The sequence below is a fragment of the Hemiscyllium ocellatum genome, chromosome 2 (assembly GCF_020745735.1).
Source record: "Hemiscyllium ocellatum isolate sHemOce1 chromosome 2, sHemOce1.pat.X.cur, whole genome shotgun sequence".
NCBI classification, from domain to species: Eukaryota; Metazoa; Chordata; class Chondrichthyes; order Orectolobiformes; family Hemiscylliidae; genus Hemiscyllium; species Hemiscyllium ocellatum.
The window spans coordinates 68,147,545-68,166,048 of record NC_083402.1 but is presented as its reverse complement, the minus strand read 5'-3'; the positions used below and the strand labels follow the sequence as shown (position 1 = coordinate 68,166,048).

At 39.5% G+C, this 18,504-nt stretch overlaps 1 protein-coding gene across 1 annotated transcript in view; it reads right to left on the bottom strand.

Annotated features, from left to right (window-relative positions):
- The window catches only part of LOC132827770 (small conductance calcium-activated potassium channel protein 2), a 145,773-nt gene that overhangs the window by 37,673 nt on the left and 89,596 nt on the right, over positions 1-18,504 (bottom strand). Inside the window, exons 6-8 of the mRNA XM_060844476.1 lie at positions 17,806-17,906; positions 3,526-3,636; positions 2,247-2,374 (exon numbers count right to left, since the gene is read on the bottom strand). Coding sequence (XP_060700459.1) covers positions 2,247-2,374; positions 3,526-3,636; positions 17,806-17,906 — 340 coding nt within the window. The remainder of the gene's footprint in view (positions 1-2,246; positions 2,375-3,525; positions 3,637-17,805; positions 17,907-18,504) is intronic.

The window sequence follows — 18,504 nt, the reverse complement described above, 5'->3', positions numbered from 1 at the left end:
GATCTTTGAGAATGCCACCATATTTGGGTTTCTGTTGAGTAAAGAGCTGGAAAGATATGATGGGAGGCACAGACACCTCAGTCCTGCCTTATTACCCAGTGTACAATTGCCCAGATTCACAAAGAACTCAGTCCTGCCTTATTACCAAGTGCATAATTTTCCAGATTCAAATCCTGGAAGTGAAAATGAACATGATTTGTAGATCTCCAGACATATTCCCAAGTTTTTCATGCTCAGATAATACCCCACATAGAAACCAGAAGAAATTTGGCCCTTTCGAGTATCAAATTATTGTACAACAGCATGTTACGTATTGAACTTGGAACATGCAGCTGCTCTTAGCAGTGACCAGTCACATGACCCCAAAACCTGCATTTTCTTGTCTTTTTGACAAGCATTGCTAAATTTTGTTTTAAATTCTATTTTAGATTATTCTTTAACATGACATGACAATGCAAGAGTTCTGATACAATGTCATTTTGAAGATCAAGGACAATAATATGAAAGAATAGCCAAATGAAATTCTTTGCAAAATATTCAGTTTTGAATGGAGTAAGTAGAACAGATGTGTTGTCAGAAGATTGGAACTGTTCATTAATTCTTAGGAGAATTTATACTTGAATATGGAAATATGCACCTATTGTGCAAGAATTCAGCAAAGTCCCTATTGCATAAAGAAAATTATTTGATATCTAGTTTATTCTTTCTGCAAGTCACAAAAGGAAACTCCTCAAATTTTCTAAACTCAATGCTTTTAACACTGTTGTTATTTTTCTGTTAAAAAATTTAAATCAGTTGTTTCACAGGAAAATCCAGGTCTTTTTGAATGCAATAATTCAAATTGTATCAGATAATGCTAACAAACAGTATTAAATGATGATTCATTGTTTGGTAGCTGTTAGTGTAATTTATTCAATGATGCTAACATATTATTTTATCTTTTTGCAAGTTTATTTATTTTGTACAAAAGATTTTTCACAGGCAATATTTTTAGCTACAAGAGCAAAATAAATGAAACAGTAACAGTATTAGCACAAAGCTGTATTTCTTTCAGCTTTTTATTATAGCCATTTTACTGCTTCTTCATTCCAACTGAATTTCACTTATCACAGATTAGATCATGATTTCTGATCAGGTTGCCATGGGAGTGGCGAAACCATTGGATTCACAATGATAAAACCTCTTTCACGCATGCATATAGATTTGAAAAATCTTTGGAATACAACATACACAACTTACTTTCGAGCTCTAGTTTCATTTTGTAGAAATAAAAAAGACAAACAAAAAGAAAGTAAATGTAAAATAAGGCACACCAGAAAACAAAGCATAAAATAATATCAATTTAACACAGTAGTTTCATGTTGGAACAGACTGGGATACGAACAAACACCTTTTTATTTAATTTAACCCTTCGAAGAAAAAGGTTTTAGTGAAACAATTATGTTTCATCACACAATTCCCCTCTAAAGTAATATGATGAAATAAAGAAGTTTTTACATTTGAATCACAGTTCTAATAGTAAGATTAACATTTTACTGTGATTGGTACAGTAGTAAAATGACCAAAAATTATAATTTTGTGTTATCTTTAGAAACTCTGCCAAAATGTTACCATGTAATTCGAAGAGTCAAACCGGCAGACTGAAATAAATCAACCCAACATAATAAACTAAAAAACAGAGTATAATTTTTTTTTTGACAAACTAGCAGGAGTATTGAACAATATTAGTTACTACAGTGTTGCACAAAAAGGGACTGGATAGAAAGATTTTGAAACTTTTTTTTAATATTATAGGTGTAGATCTTGTTGGGGTTGTGGGGAAAAACACAGCTGAAGTCAAAGCTATGATATCCAGTTCTGACTTGTGCTCATCATTGACATGGCTCCCCACTGGGAGTGTACAATCAGAGAATTACCCCAACATTAAATTTTGAATTATCAATCATATGAAGAAATATCAAAAACTAAAAATACACGAGGTAGCCCTAGCACATCAATTAGATTTTTAGACTCAAACATGTCAGGAACAATTATCTGATGATAAAAACCTATTTTAAAAAGAACACACATTCTAAAGATTGGTGACATTAAAAATTGTCAATATTTCCAAACCTTTGACAGAAGTATAATGTGGTTTAAGGCCATTTAATAATGTTGCTTCATTGTTGCTAAAGTTAATTATTATAGGAATTTTATCCTGCTGTTCCACTAGCCAAAAGCTTAACAAAATTAGGAGCCGTACTCACTGATGGATGGCTTGTAAGAATTTTCGTTGATGTTTCCTCACTTTTGCATGGTCTATCTTTTTAACTAACTTTGTGTTTTTATATATTAACCACGTTTCCCTGAGAACATTGGCAGCTGCATTTTTTACCTGTGCAAAAACAACTTATTGTCAATTTTCAAGCCAATTTGACACAACACGAATTTAAAATACAGAACAAGGCTGGAAAGGAAAGTGGTCAAATATTCTTTAAACAAATATTACTTTAGTTTAAACAGCATTTGAATCTATGATTTACGACGAGATCCAACATTAAGAGGGAGGAGGAATTTTCTGATCCATTGGTAGCTCATGGGGAATCGAGAGCTTGGGTTCCCTCATGATGTGGTGGTTTAACTCCTCAGTGCACATATAGCATTAATGACAGATTCCCCTCCCAGGACAGACAGGCTTGGCTTCTGGTGAGCAATACAATTTTTGAGAAGAGGTAATAGGAGCAGGTGAGGATTGGGAGTGTCCTGCTTCTAGGATGAGGACGGCATGATAGAGGTGTTACTGGTGGGCAGATTTGAGGCCCAGAAGTTGGGGCCGAATGGGCCGAAATTTTGATGGAAGCATGGGATTGAAAGGCTTATAGGAGATCATGGGAGGTGTTGGGGTGATGGCTAATGATGGTGGGGTGGTCAGTGGAGGAAGTTCAGGGCAGCTTCTGTTTGAATTGTGAGTACAACAATCAATTGTGCAGAGCAATAGCAAGTAAAAAATATGGAAGGCAAAAATTATTGCAGTCCAGCATCAAGATAATATTCTCTTCAGCACTTTTTAAGCATAATTTTACACTGCAATTCTAAAGATGCAATCCTGCTATTTTAAATTTATTGCCTGGAATTTTAAAAGATCATCAGCTACAGATAAATATGTACCAAATAGTAAATGCTGTAAAACTTAGCTTTGCTTCAAATGGACGAGAATTTATTTTTCATCTCCACAAAAAGAATTTCTGACACATGGCACATCATCATTTTCCTCGAATATTTGTCCTTGCCTGCCAGACTATCCATATTCCATTTAAATTGAGCAAAGATTTGTAGCATGACAGAAATTGGTTCCATAATGTATTAGTGGAATTCTAATGTAGTTACTGTCAAAATAAAAACACTATTGAAGCCTAAAACATGATGCTTTCAAATTTATTTTTTCGCCATTTAAGATACTTTCTTGAATATCCGTGAAATATTCTATTAAAGAAAATACCATCTCCCTGTCCTAATTTTATTTTCATTTGAAGAAGACATACTCACTCGTTTAGACAATTGTGTGTCCATCATAAAATTATGCACATGTTTTTCTGCTTTGGTAAGTTCCAGCTTCCTAGCAACCACAGCCACTACCAGAGCAGTGCAGCCAGCTCCCTGAATATGAAAAGAAGAGAAGAAATATTAATATTTTGCGACACCATGTTGGTTGAAAACTTCAATATTTGCATGGTTAGGGTGGTCATGGTGGGTTAGAGCAGTCATAGAGTTACAGAATTATAGAGTCACACAGCACAGTATCAGACCTTTCAGTCTAACTCATCCATGCCAACCGGCCCTCCCAATTTGACCTAGTCCCATTTGCCAGCATTTTGCCCAGATGCCTCTATTTCATTCTGATTCAGACACCCACCCAGATGTCTTTTAAATGTTGTAATTGTACCAGCTTCTACCACCTCCTTTGGCAGCTTGTTCCACACACGCACCATCCTGTGCGTGAAAAAGTTACCCCTCAGGTCCCTTTTAAATGTTTCCCCTCTCACCCTAAACCTATGCCTTCTAGTTTGGAACTTCCCTACCCAAGGGAAAAGACTTCTATTGACTTTGCTCTGTCACAGAGGGGATTGAATTCTGACTGGGATGATGTGCACCTTCTTTGTCCAGAGTTGAAAACAGAGTAAATGAGATTAGGGATCTCCTGTCTTGTTTCTTGAGACTACGGGCTGAATTTTAGAGGCTCATCATTGGAGGGAAAAGAAAGTTGGTGACATGCATAAATACAGTCGCATACCATCAGCAACGAGCTGGCCCATTCCACTCACAATGTTCTGGGCACTGGGGAAGGTTTAGTTTGCGCTGCTTAATTAAAGCTCGAAGAAAGGCCTTGTCCTGTCATTGCTCTGATTTTAACAGGCAGCAGGACAAGCCTGAACCATTGTGGAGTCTGGTAGTTGTAACCCTGGGAGTTGCTGGTCAGTGAAATGGGTATTTCATTATTCCCAGCCCTCCAGGCACCCACTAACTTAGGTGGTCCTCCCTGTATCTACCCTCCTCTTCACCGAAAATACAAAGCCATCTCCCCTACACCCCACTTACAAACCCCATTCAGTAGAGATCCCAGACTTCAACATGCATAAGGCTCCTTGTCCTCCAGCTATACTGGCAGAGGCATCCGAGCCAATCAGTGCTATTGTGGAGGTGGAGCCTGTTATCGGGATGACAATCAGTCAAGGTCTCATATCATTGCTGGATCTCAGCCATGGGGGAATGATGGCATTGGAGTTTGCAGAATCACAGGGAGATAGGTGGGGTTGGCAGTGAAAGAGGGAGGTGTCTTGTTGCTGACCCTCTCACTTCTTGGTGCTGTGGCTCTTGATCAAGCATTGAGGGTCTTTGAATGACAAAATACCGGCGAGAAACCTCACATTGATTTGCTAGCCATGCTCACTGCCTGGTGAGGGCAGCCAATTGGACCTCACTGATTATGAGTTCCCCGATTGGGGCTGTTAACCTGGTCCAATCAGAGAGCCCTGGCTGACAGATATAAACAGGAGTGTCATAAGTTCTGTTCACTCTGAGAGCTATTTCTGAGGAATCATTGTCCATCTACACTTCCCATGAGTAAAAGAAGGGTGTTTTGGTGATGGGATACCAGCCGCTGTGGAGTTATTCCAGTGGCGATGAGAGAAAAGTACAACCACTGAAGAAATTCAGTCACAACATTCATCTTTGAGTTGGGGTAAGCCTTTCTGGCTTACTGCTGTTATTTGGGAAGCTTAACTTGTTCAATCCTGCTGTTGAAGACAGGGCCCAGTGTGTGGAAAGAGAACGTCGTGTTCTCTGTGCAAATAATATTGGAGCAGATGAAAATCAATGAGTGCTGTCCCCTGACAGCTTAAGGACCTACAGCTTTGTCTGATGCAACAGATACTAAAATCTTTCAAGAGTGGACAGATTTAGTTAAGGAATATTATCCTCCTCTAATACTGAGAAGCTCTTCATTTTGAACTTGGAAATTCAAGAACTGAGGAATCCATATCAGGACATTTTTAACACTAGGTTGAAATGATTGGCAAAAGAATGTGATTTTGATTTGATTCGTAATGAGATTCTGAGAGACTGTTTGGTATGTGGATTAATGATGTAGCCATGCAAAAGTGCCTACTAACTGAAGTCCAACAGGACTTCAACCAGGCACCACCACTGGCTTTATCATTAGAAAATATGGCAAGCACAGAATATGAGTTACAGGGATATTCCAATGACAATGGACACATTCGCCAGTCTGACTGAGCGAGGGGAAGACCACTTAAATGAAGGCAATTGCACAGCCTCAGTCAGGACATATCTTGAACAGAAGGACTCTGGGTTAGCCTACAGCAAAACCCCAACACAAAGCCAAGCCTCAGCCAAAGGATTAAAATTTTCTTCAGGATCCAGGCCAGCAAGCCATTGTACTTAATGTGGAAATGTAGACTTGAGACAGCAAAAGAGTCCCACTTGATCTAAATGGAATAAGAGAACTCATAGGTCGGCATCCAGGAGAGTGCTGGAAAACTCATCCACATTGTGTTTGGAAAGTTAAATTGTTTAGCACCATTCAAATCAGAACTAATCAAAATAAACATCTGGTTAAATGGCCACAGGGTTCTAATGGGGATCAATACCAGTGCGGTCATTTCAATGATTGCAGAACCAATTTTTAACAAAATTCCCTCTGGATTCCAATCCTGGAGTTTGCACAAGACCTCGGCTACCCTGAGAACCTATTACTGGGAACGTTTACAGATTAAAGGTATTACTTTGGTTCCAGTCTCTTAGAGAAGCAGCTGGTTCAGTTGTCAATGATTGTACTAAAAGCCCAAGCTTTATGGGGTGAAATTGGTTGAGACAGATTAGATTGCCTATAGTGTGGAAACAGGCCCTTCGGCCCAACCAATCCACACCGAGACCCATCTCCCTCTGACTAATGCACCTAATACTGTGGGCAATTTAGCATGGCCACTTCACCTGACCTGCATATCTTTGGACTGTGGGAGGAAACTGGAGCAACTGGGAGAAAGCCACACAGACACAGGGAGAATGTGCAAACTCCACAAAGACAGTCGCAATTGAACCTGGGACCCTGGTGCTGTGAGACAGCAGTGCTAATCAGTGAGCCACCATGCCGCCCTAAATTCACCTAGATTGGCTGAACATTTTCTGATTAGAAAATGGCTGCCTGAGTGAAATCCTAATTAAATACCAGATATTTTTCAGAAAGGTTGTTTGGATTATCAAAGGAGCAAAGGCCACCTTGCATGTTGTCCACAATTCTGCAAGGGCTGCCTAGTGCCATATGCTTTGCGGGCAAAAGTAGAAGCTGAGATTAGCAAGCTGGAAAGTGAAGGAATCATCAAAGCTGTCCAGTTTGCAGAATGGGTAGGATAGGTTGTACCAATTTGAGTATTTCCTCAAGTTGAATAGTATTCATCATATAAGGCCAGCTCCATATTATCCATCATCTAGAAAGAGCAGTTGAAGGCAGGCTTAAAGAAACAGCCTACAGTTTCACGAGATACCAAACGGTCACAGTTTCTGTTTGATTATAGGACTATCCCTCACACGACGACAGGGATAGCTCCAGCAGAGTTGCTAATGGGGAGAAGACTCCAGACCAGGTTAAATCTTATCTTTCTGGATCGGGGGTGTGGTGAAATGGCATCAAGAACGCCAATGCTAGACACAAGACTCTGCTAAGCGAGAATGACGTATCAGAGGCAGAGTTAGAGGAACCTGACCCGGTGCTAAAATGCCCTGGGAGGAACTACAAAACAAAAAGGATCAGCCCATGTCCGTGGACTGAGAGGTAGAGGGCTGTAGTGACTGTAATGAAGTCAGCCAGGTGGAACCCATAGAGTATGAGTTCCCTGATTGGGGCTATTATCCGATCCAATCAGGGAGCTCTGGCTGACCGATAAGAACAGGAGTGTCAAACATCCTGTTCACTCAGAGCTGGCTCTGAGGGAGCTGGATCAGCGTCAAGAACACTCTACGTGTAAATAAAGGGTGACTTGGTGACAGGATACTGGCCTCTGTGGTGTTATTTTAGTGAGCCTTGCAGCCTGACTCTGGGCTGATGTCCAGCAGTGGTAGGCTGAAGCCCCAGGCTCACTTGAGAGCCTCAGTATGAGGTAGGCGGAAAGACCAATCCATGCGCCCACCATTGGCAATTCGGGGCAGAGGTGGGAAGGTGCTGGCTGTCACCCACCTCCTGATTCAGTGCACCCAGTCACCAAACATGCCATGGGTACAGGCAATGAATTCCACCTTCTGAGCTCACAAAACAAAACTATCCACAATTTGGCAGGATTGACATAACAACAGCAATCTTACTCAGCTCACCCAAGCAATTCAAATTGAAATGAATGCAGGAAATTGAAAAAAAACATTCTCTTGAAGTGGTGATTGATGAGGCTGAGCATAGGGAGTATTTAGTTCACAATATACCTGCCTCGAGAGTGCATGTTACACGAAATAGACAAATATTTTACTTCCCATGGCCTTCTCCTTGATAATTACAGAAAAGATCTATCAAAGGATATTTTGATAGAATGTGTACATATTTTTACATGATATGAAGCAACAAATACAAATTCGTCTCAATGCCTGGCCATTAATTGCCTGGAGACAGCACAGAGGAAAGGCAGCTACAGTTCAGAAAAAGATGAAAACATGTTGAAACATTTGTTCTCACCAAGTCTAGCTAGGCAAATTTGTTAGACTGAATCTAAATGGATCTGAAACTTCCACGAGACCTTTCTGGTCATTCAGCATTCCTCAGCTGGCCCAGGCTGAGGGACTGCACATTTTCAATGGAGTTCACCTGATTTTAGACTCTGCACTTGACCTATGTAGAATCTACCATCCAGGCAGTAAAGACAAAACTCCAACCCTGCACCTCTGTCAGCACTGGTGTAAGAACTGACTGTGGCAGAATTCTCTCTTATCTGTAAGATGTAGGACTGAATGAAAAAGTACTGTAAAAATTCTAGCACAATGCATTTTTTATTAAAGAATGAAATGAATATAAGAAAGACACCTGGGGCTCTTCATGTTGTCGATAAAAATAAAGTGCTCTCACATTGCTTGCCTACAACCCAGAAGCATTCATGAACTCTTGATGCTCTTTGCTGTGCATCAATGCAGAATGACTCAAAATACATAAAAGTAATTACTACAGCAGAGAAGTAATCAAATGTATTATGTTTAAAGACCAGTGTGAGTGGGAAAGGAGAGTCATCTATTGCCACAATCTGTAAATAGCTATTGATTTGAAATCTAGCAGGAGATCAAAGTGTGAAAAATTTGAATCACAACCTGTTTGTTGCATTTGCACTGGACAAATAAAAAAATGGTTTATAATTTGCAGGCAAAACAACAGTGAGGTGAATGACACTCATCGTCATTCACTCTGAAGTGAAATAACAACTTCAGATAAAGGTAGATGCACAGCTAAAATAAACATTTCTCTGTGAGATGAGCAGCTTCACAGGAACAGTATCACACTGTCTAGCTCAGTATAGAAATATACAGGCTGACTGATGTGCAACTGTTAGATTTGGGTGGCGAGTGTAAAGTAAATTTGCCACAAAAGGTTAAGCCTTGCTTATTTCAATTGAAGTACTAATTTCCTGATCTGATAAGTGTTTAGTATTGAAAATTAACCTCTCTGGCATGGAAAATTAACTGTTGTTAAGTGTGAAGTCTCATTTGTCCAGGTTTTAATTATTTTGGAGATTTGAAAGTAGCAAAATTAAATTTTAATTTTCCACTTTGCCTTTCTCTCTTTCTGTGTCTAAATGTTTCTTTCCCTCTTTATTTATTGTTCTATACCTACTTTGGTAGCGGTGGCAGAGAGAAGCTGGAGTTCCTACAATGTGTTCAGGAGAACTTTCTACAGCAGTATGATTCCAGTGCAATGAGAAAGGAAGTACTGGTAGATTAGGTTCTTGGAAATGAGGTGGACAAATTAGATCAAGCCACAGTGAGCATTGCAGTGAAAGGTTTAGGGCTATTATCGAAAAGGAGAAAGAACAAATAAATGTAAGAATAATTAATTGTGGGAGTGTCAATTTTAATGTGGTAGAAGTGTGACAGAGGAGGAAACTGTCACTAGAAGGGTTCAAAATTGCTCAGAAAGTAGTGTTAGATAGGCAGTTGGTACTTCAAGTTGAAAAAGCACTAGGATCAGATGAGATGCATCCAAAGATATTGAAGGAAGTGAGAGTGAAAAGGGGCAGTGGCACTAGCCATCACCTTTCAGTCGTTTTTAGACTCAGGGAAGGTGCCAAGAGACTGGAGAATTGCAAATATTACAGCTTTGTTCAAGAAAGATTGTAAGGCTAAGCCCAGCAATTACAAACCAATCAGTTTAACTTCAGTGCTGGGGAAGCTTCTAGCAACAATTATTTAAGATTGAATTAGAGCCACACAAGAAAAAGCGGGTTGATTAGGAAGAGGTAGCATAGATTTATGAAGTGGGAATTGTGCTCGAGAAACTTATAGGAGGTGACAGAAAGGTTCGATGAGGACAACAATGTTGATATGATGGACCTGAACTTCCAGTAGGCATTTGAGATAGTGCCACACAACAGTTGTGAAAAATGTTACTAATTATGGAATATAAGAGTCAGTAGCAATGTGCATACAAGAATTGGCTGAGAGGTAGGAAATATAGAGTAATGGTCATTACTCTGGAGGAGGGTTTGTAGTTCAATTCCCCAGACATTGGTATTGGGACCCTTGCCTTTCCTGCTGTCTATTAACTATCTAGATCTTGGTGTGCAGGGACAATTTCAAAGTTTGCAGATAACACAAAACATGGGAGATTTGTAAAATGTGAAGAGGACAGCACAGAACTTCCAAAAGACAAGTTGGTGGATGGGGTTGACATGTGGCAGAATAGGTTCAACACAGAGAAGTGTGAGGTGATGTATTTTGTTAGAAAAACATTAAAAGAAGATATAAAATAGAGCTGACTGTTCTAAATGGGTTGCAGGAGCAGAGAAGAAAATGTGTTGCTGGTTAAAGCACAGCAGGTCAGGCAGCATCCAAACCTACTTGCACAGAAGACTGAAGGTGGTGGGACAGATGGAGAGAGCAGTAAGTCAAGGGCAGAGTATCCTTGACTTTAGAACTCTTACAGTGTGAAAGCAGGCAATTTGGCCCATTGAGTCCACACCAATCCTCCAAAGAGCATCCCAGCCAGACCCACCCCACCCATGTATTTCCCACCCCTATAATCCACCTAGCCTGCACATACCTGGACACAATCGACAATTTAGCATAGCCAATCTACCTAGCCTGCATATCTTTAGACAGTGGGAGGAAACCAGAGCACCTGGAGGAAACCCACACACACATGGAGAATATGCAAACTCCACACAGATAGTCACCCAAAGCAGGAATCAAATCCGGGCCCCTGGCGATGTGAGGCAGTGGTGCTAACCACTGAGCCACCACGCTTACATGAGCATAGAATATAAAAGCAAGGAGTGACATTGAACTTGTATGATACACTTTGACCTCAGCTGGTATACATGTGCAGTATTGGGAGCCACATTATACGTAAGAAATGCAGAATTAATTTACAGGAAAGTTACAGGGATGATGAACTTCAATATGAGACTGGATTGACAAAACTGAGACAGTTCTCCTTTGAGAGAAGAAACATAAGAGGAGATCTGATTGAGATTTTTACAATCCTGAGTGGGCTAGATAGAGAGAAACTGTCCCCAACTTGTAAACGAAACAAGCAATGGAGGGCATAGGTTTAAATTGATTTGCAAATGCAATGTAAGAAAAATATTTTTTTCACCCCATAATTAGGGCATGAAATACACTGCTCAAAATTATATAGACTCCGATTTATTTGCAAAATTCAAAAGAGCATTAGATAATTATTTGAATAGAAATAAGTTCGTAGACAATGGGGAAAAAGCAAGAGATTGACAGGAGATCATGATGTGCATTTGAAGAGCTATTGCAGATATTGCAGACACAATGGGCTAAATGGCCTCCTTCTATATGGTACATTTTTGTCAATAATTCGTCTAGCTACATAAAGTGGAAATAAATGGTTACATTCAAAGAAAGGTTATCTTGGGCACAGTCAATGTATTTTCCATCAATAGGGCAAAGTAGGGCAAACAAATCCATAGCTCCCTGGATAACAGAAGAAGTAAAGGTAAATAAAAAAGGTAGAGGGTGCTTATGACTGAAGGGTTCAGAAAAAAAAATTACGAGGATATTGCCAGGATTGGAGGAGTTGAACTATAGGGAGAGGCTGAACAGGCTGGAGCTGCTTTCCCTGGAGCATCGGAGGCTGAGGGGTGACTTTATAGAGGTTTATAAAATTGATAAATAGGCAAGCTCTTTTCCCTGGAGTGGGGGAGTCCAGAACTAGAGGGCATAGGTTTAGGGTGAGAGGAGAAAATATAAAAGGGATCTAAGGGCAACTTCTTCATGCAGAGGGTGATGCATATATGGAATGAGCTGCCAGAGGAAGTGGCAGAGGCTGGTACAATTGCAACATTTAAGAGGCATCTGGATACGTATATGAATAGGAAGGGTTTGGAGGGATGTGGGCCAGGTGATGACAAATGGGACTAGATTGGGTCAGGATATCTGGTCAGCATGGACAAGGTGGACCAAAGTGTCTTTTTCAGTGTTGTATATCTCTACGACTCTATGACAAATATCACAAAAAATACATTTGAGAAAGACCCTTCAAATAGATTGTTCAGAGAGGTAGTGTGGAAACAAATGAGAAAAGCAAAGAAGGAACATGAAAAGAGACTGCTAGCTAACCTAAAAGGAAATCCCAAAAATCTTATGTGGACATGTCAGTAGTGAAGGGATGATAAAAGTAAGAACAGGGCTGAGCAGGGAACAAAATGGGAATGCTTTCTGTAAGTCATCCTTGGACTGGAATAAATTTAATAGAAACTCTTTAATAATTCCAGTAAAACCATATGTCAATAATGAATTCGGATCTTAAAATTCCATTGCCACAGTTTTCACTAATCTGTTGAGATCATAAGAATTATACATAGTTGTTGAACTTTTCTGCTAAATCTTGCCTCCTTCTAGGATTTGAATTCCTCTCAGATTAAACTGTCCAATGCTTTTAGAACTTCAAAGGTATCTGCACCTTCTTTTATGATCTTATGAGGTTTAAACTGTTGTTTCTATGGAAAATAATAGTGTGTTATTGTGTTCAGTTTATGATTTACTGTGTAGCTTGGAAGCAACTGTGTATCTTTGGAACTGTTTTCTCCAAGATATTCAAATGTGTTCTAGTTGGTCCATCTCTAAAATGTCAGCATTATATTTCTTGCTGTTCTTTCCTAATGTGATTATTTATTCAGCTACCTTTATTCTCTTCAAAGGTTTTCAGTAGTGCAGTATACCCATGCTGCTTTATCTCTTTGCTGGTAATACTATTTTAATGTCCATCTTTTAAAACTTTACATTTTGTAACATAGCAATGTGGTGTCTTAGTACTGCTTACTTGGGTTTTCCTGCAATTTTGGGTCCAAATTAAGGGTTCCCACCTCTGTGAACAAAGTGGAGGTTTTTCACTTTCTCATAGAGGAAATAAGATGATTTTGTGGTCTTTTACAGCTGACTAAACAGTCCTCATCCTTTTCCATAGCTGTCTGAAACAAAGCCTGGATCATTCGTTCCTAATAATCTATTTCTGCCTAAATCATCATCTAAATTATGGATAACCTATTGTTATCATTGGCTTCTTATCCTGTTTTCCTGCTATACATTGCCTGTTTAGGCATTTATAATATCCTTTGTTGCCTCACTTCTGACTTGGTAACATTAACTATGTTGCAGCCATAATTTAAATTACTTATATGAATTTAGATATCCCAACTGTAACCATGCCTCATGCAGAGGCTTATGTACGAAACATTGACTCATTCTTCTCGGATGCTACCTGACCTACTGTGCCTTTTCCAATGCCACACTTTTCAATTCTGATTCTGCAGTATTTGCAATCCTCACTTTCTCCCATGCCCTATGTTGTCTGCTTACTACTGTGAGAATATTTGCTGAGAGTTGTAAGTATTTCTTTTTAACTTGTAGACTTCTCAACCAGCTCTGAATAATTAATTTGAAGACTTCTCTTTGCCTTTACTTATGAAAGCCTTTTGCTTTCTTGCTTCCTATGGGTAGCTCTTAAAGCAGTAAATATTTAATACTGCTAACGTGTCCAAGAAATCTCGAATCTTGATCCACTGAAATTCTCACCATTATTTACCTTATTGTCTGGTAAAGGTAAATCGAACTCCAATCCGCAGCAATGATCACCATGATATGTGGTGTGGGATGGCAACAGTGATCAGATTGTGATTGGGTGGTTTGCTGTCACCATGTGACTGTTAACAGCTAACACTGTTTCTGTAAACACGACGCAGTTTGTTGCACGTAAGCAATTGGGTACAAGTTACATTAGTCAAATAGATATTGTTACTAAGACTACGGGAGATCTATGGAAATAGGTCTTCACTCCATGATATCCTAAGGTGTTGTGCCTTAACCCAATCCAATCCAGTACACCAGTCAGATTGAGTGAAGCTTAATGTAGTCTCCAATATTAACCCATATTCAGAACCATTACCATATACAATGGATGATTATTTGAAAAGGAGTGTGCAAAGTTATATGAGAAAACATGAGAATGACACTTCATCAAAAAAAAACATTTATTGAGCTCATGCGGAAACCCTGCATTCAATGGCCCAATTTACAAATGGATATGGATACTTTAGAAAATGGGTTAAAATATTGCATATGAAGTTTAACGTGGATAATTGTGAGATTCTCCATTTTGGTTGGAAGAGTAGAAAAGCAGCTTATTGTCTCAAAGGAAAGAAACTTCAGAGTGATTCGATGCAGAGGAATCTGAGTGTCCTTATATATGAATCTCAAAAAGCTAGTCCACAGGTACAGCAGGTAATAAAGAAGGCAAAAGGATTTGTGATACTTATTACGAAAGAAATAGAGTGCAAAGATTGGGGAGTGTTGTGCAACTATACAAAGCATTGAGATCCAACCTGGAGTATTGGGTAGAACTTTGCTCCCCGTACTTGAGGAGAGATGTAATTATATTGGAGGCAGTTCAGAGGAGTTCATCATTTTCATTTCAGAGTTGAGGGGTTTGTTTTATGAACAGCGATTGTGCAGTTTATGCCTTACAAGAATGATAGGAAATCTGATTGAGGTATGTAAGGTATTAAGGAGGGTTGACAAAGTTGATGTTGAAAGGATGTTTCCTCTGGTGGGGCAATCTAGAACAAGAAGTCATAGTTTTAGGTTAAAGGGTAGCAGATTTGAAATGGAAAGAAGAAAAAGTACTTCTCTCAAATGGTCGTGAAACTGTGGAATTCTCTACCCCAGAGAGCAATGGATGATGCGGCATTGAGTATATTTAAGGAGGAGACAGATTTTTAATTAGGAATGGGTTGACGGGTTATGGAGAATGGGCAGGAAAGTGGAGTTGATGCCGAGATGAAATCAGCCATGACGATATCAAATGGCAAAGCAGGCTCAATTGCTTACTCCTGCTCCCTGTTCTTATCTTCTGTGCTGTAATGATTCTGTGATTCCATGAAGAATGGAAAAGACTCATGAACCTGAATAATCTACTCAGTTTCCTACCTTCCGATACACTCACAGATATGTACAGCACAGAACAGACCCTTCGGGTCTAATCTGTCTATGCCGACTAGATATCCCAAATAAATCTCGTCCCAATTTGCCAGCATTTGGCCCATATCCATCTAAACCCTTTCTCTTCACATACCCATCCAGATGCCTTTTCAATTTTGCAGTCGTACCAGCCTCCACCACTTCCTCTGGCAGCTCATTCCATACATGCACCACCCTCTTCATGGAAACGTTGCCCTTTAGGTCCCTTTTAAATCTTTCCCCTCTCACCCTAAACCTATGCCCTCTCATTTTGGATACCCCTACCTTGGAGAAAAGACCTTGGCTAATCACCCTATCCATGCCCCTTATGATTTCATAAATCTCTATAAGATCATCCTGCAGCCTCCAATGCTCCAGGGAAAACACCCCAGCCTATTCAGCCTCTCTATATACCTTAAACCCTCCAACCCTGGCAACATCCTTGTAAATCTTTTCTGAACCCTTTCAAGTTTCACAACATCATTCCTATAGCAGGGAGACCAGAACTGCACACAATATTCCAAAAGTGGCCTAACCAATGTCCTGTACAGCTGCAACATAACCTCTGAACTCCTATATTCAGTGCTCTCACCAATAAAGGAAAGTATACTAAAAGCCTTCTTCACTATCTTATCTATCTTGACTCCACTTTCAAGGAACTATGAACCTGCACTCCAAGGTCTCTTCGTTCAGTGACACTCCTCAAGACCTTACCATGGAATGTACAAATCCAGCCCTGATTTACCTTTCCAAAATGCAGCACCTCGCATTTATCTAAATTAAACTCTATCTGCCACTCCTCGGCCCACTGACCGATCTGATCAAGATCCTGTTGTATTCTGGAGGTATGCTTTTTCACTGTCTACTACACCTCCAATTTTGGTGTCATCTGCAAATTTAAAACCATACTTCACATCCAAATCAATTATATAAATAATGAAAATCAGTGGACTCAGCACCTATTCTTGTGGCACAATGTTCATCACAGGCCTCCAGTCTCGAAAAGCAACCTCCCATCTTCACCCTCTGTCTTCTACCTTCAAGCCAGTTCTGTATCCAAATAGCTAGTTCTCCCTATATTCCATGAGACCTAACCAGTCCACCATGTTGTTGAATACCTTACTGGAGTTCATATAGATTACATCTACCGCTCTGCCCTAATCAATCCTCTTTGTTACTTCTTCAGAAAACTCAATTGTGTTAGTGAAACATGATTTCCTACACACAAAGCTATATTGTCTCTCCTTAATCAGTCCTTGCCATTCTATGCACAAGATAGGATCCTGACATGCACATTATAAATGGTCTTCTGCCTGAAGCATATGGGTTCTCTGACTATCTTTCTCAGGGTCATAACTGCCCTTTTGTTATGAAGTTGAAGGTGTGTACTGTACCATTAAGACAGAGTGAAAGCTGAAAAGCTGGCAAGCATCTGTCATGTGACTGACTCACAGTCACAGAATATGCTGGAAAATTGAAAGATGTAACATTTTGGCTGTAACCTAGATTCTGGAGTTATTTTCACAGCAGTTCGAATGTAACTAATCAGTTTAAATTATGCCCCAAGATACTAGAACCCAAGATACTTGAATTTTACTGTTTTGATAACATTGAAAGGATGAGGCAATCTGATGTATGGTGCATAAAAAATAGGCATTTTGGACAGTTAACCAAAAACAGTACCATCTACCATTGCTACACACATTGCTCGAAAACAGTCTCGATTAAGGTCCCCTTTTTATATGAAAAATCTGTGCTGCAGACGACTGAAGATGACTAGAGAGATATACAAACAGAGGAACATTGACAATGGAGACGATAGCCGCTGTCTGGTTTTGAAAATTGAATTTCCTTAACTTTAACAAGGGCTTTGTTGGATCAGTATGTTGTTATAGAGTGGGAGGTAGATAACAAACCTCTAACAGAAAGAAGGCTTACAGTTGCAAATAGTTGTTGGTTAATGTTCTTTAGGGTTGAAGAAAATAATTGATATTTTTTGTTAAGTAGTAGAATTTGAGTAGTTCTGTGTCACTCATATTTTAACAGATTACAAGGTGAGGTGGCCTTTCTGTGTGTTTCGTTTAAACAGCAGAAGGGTTTACCGCCATGTCGTAACACCTAAACACAATTTTCTAACACAGTACTACATTAGATACCAGCTATTCAGAGTCAACTGTGGATCAGTTTGTTGTACCTGCCCCTCTGAGTCAGATGTTTATTGGTTTAAGTCTACTTCTGAGGTTAAGCATAAACATCTAGACTAACCCTGCAAAACTTAGGAGATACTGCCTTTTGGATGGAATATTAATTTGAAGACCCGGTGAATGTAAAAGATGAATTGACCATTACTATCCTTTAAGCAACATTACAGAAAAGAAAATAATTATTTCTTACATTGTTTGTTGTGAAAGCTTGTTACATGTAGTTTGTTCAATTTATCTACTTCATTGCAACCGAAGCTACACTTCAAATGATTTTATTGGTTTGAAAGTGCTTTGAATTACCTGGTGATCATGAAAGGCATTATATAAGTGCAAGTCTATCATACGTTGCTGCTAACTACTGAAGCACATGACTTACCATAATCCCTGTGAGTAGACAAACTCCTTTCCCACAATATGTATTCGGTACCATGTCACCATAGCCAATAGAGAGAAAGGTGATAGAAATAAGCCACATTGCTCCAAGAAAATTGCTTGTGACATCTTGGGTATCATGATATCTGTAAACCAATTAGAATATCATTACAGGGCACGGCACATTTCGGTTGTTACAATAATTACTATTCAATGGAATCTTTACCATTGTTTATAAAGTACAGAATTCTTTTCTCCACATGTTTTAGAAAATATTATTTGAATATCAGTGATTTGTACTATACTTTGGCCTTCCACCCACTTGGCACTAGAGAAATGTAGTAATAATTTGGGCTGGAATTTTTCAGGACATTGAGGATTCTTTCTACTGACTAGTAAGTGAGAAACAACCCTGCTTTAGTTTTTGGGATATAACAGCCCTCAGCCAATTAATTGTCTTCAGTCAGGGCTCTGGCCCTCTTTAAGGGAAGAGGTGCAATTGTCATGAGCTCCTGGTCAATCTGGCCACCACCTTCAGTCCCAGCAGTATCGTCAAAGGCAGTGCTAAGACTGCAGCAGGCCTGGATCATGGAGAAGGTGCTAGAATTAAAGTAGCTTTGTGCAGCTTGACAAACCAGTCAGGGAGATCCCGACAAGGAGGGATCTTTTTGTGGGGTGATGAGTTCAGCCATGAGGACAGGGT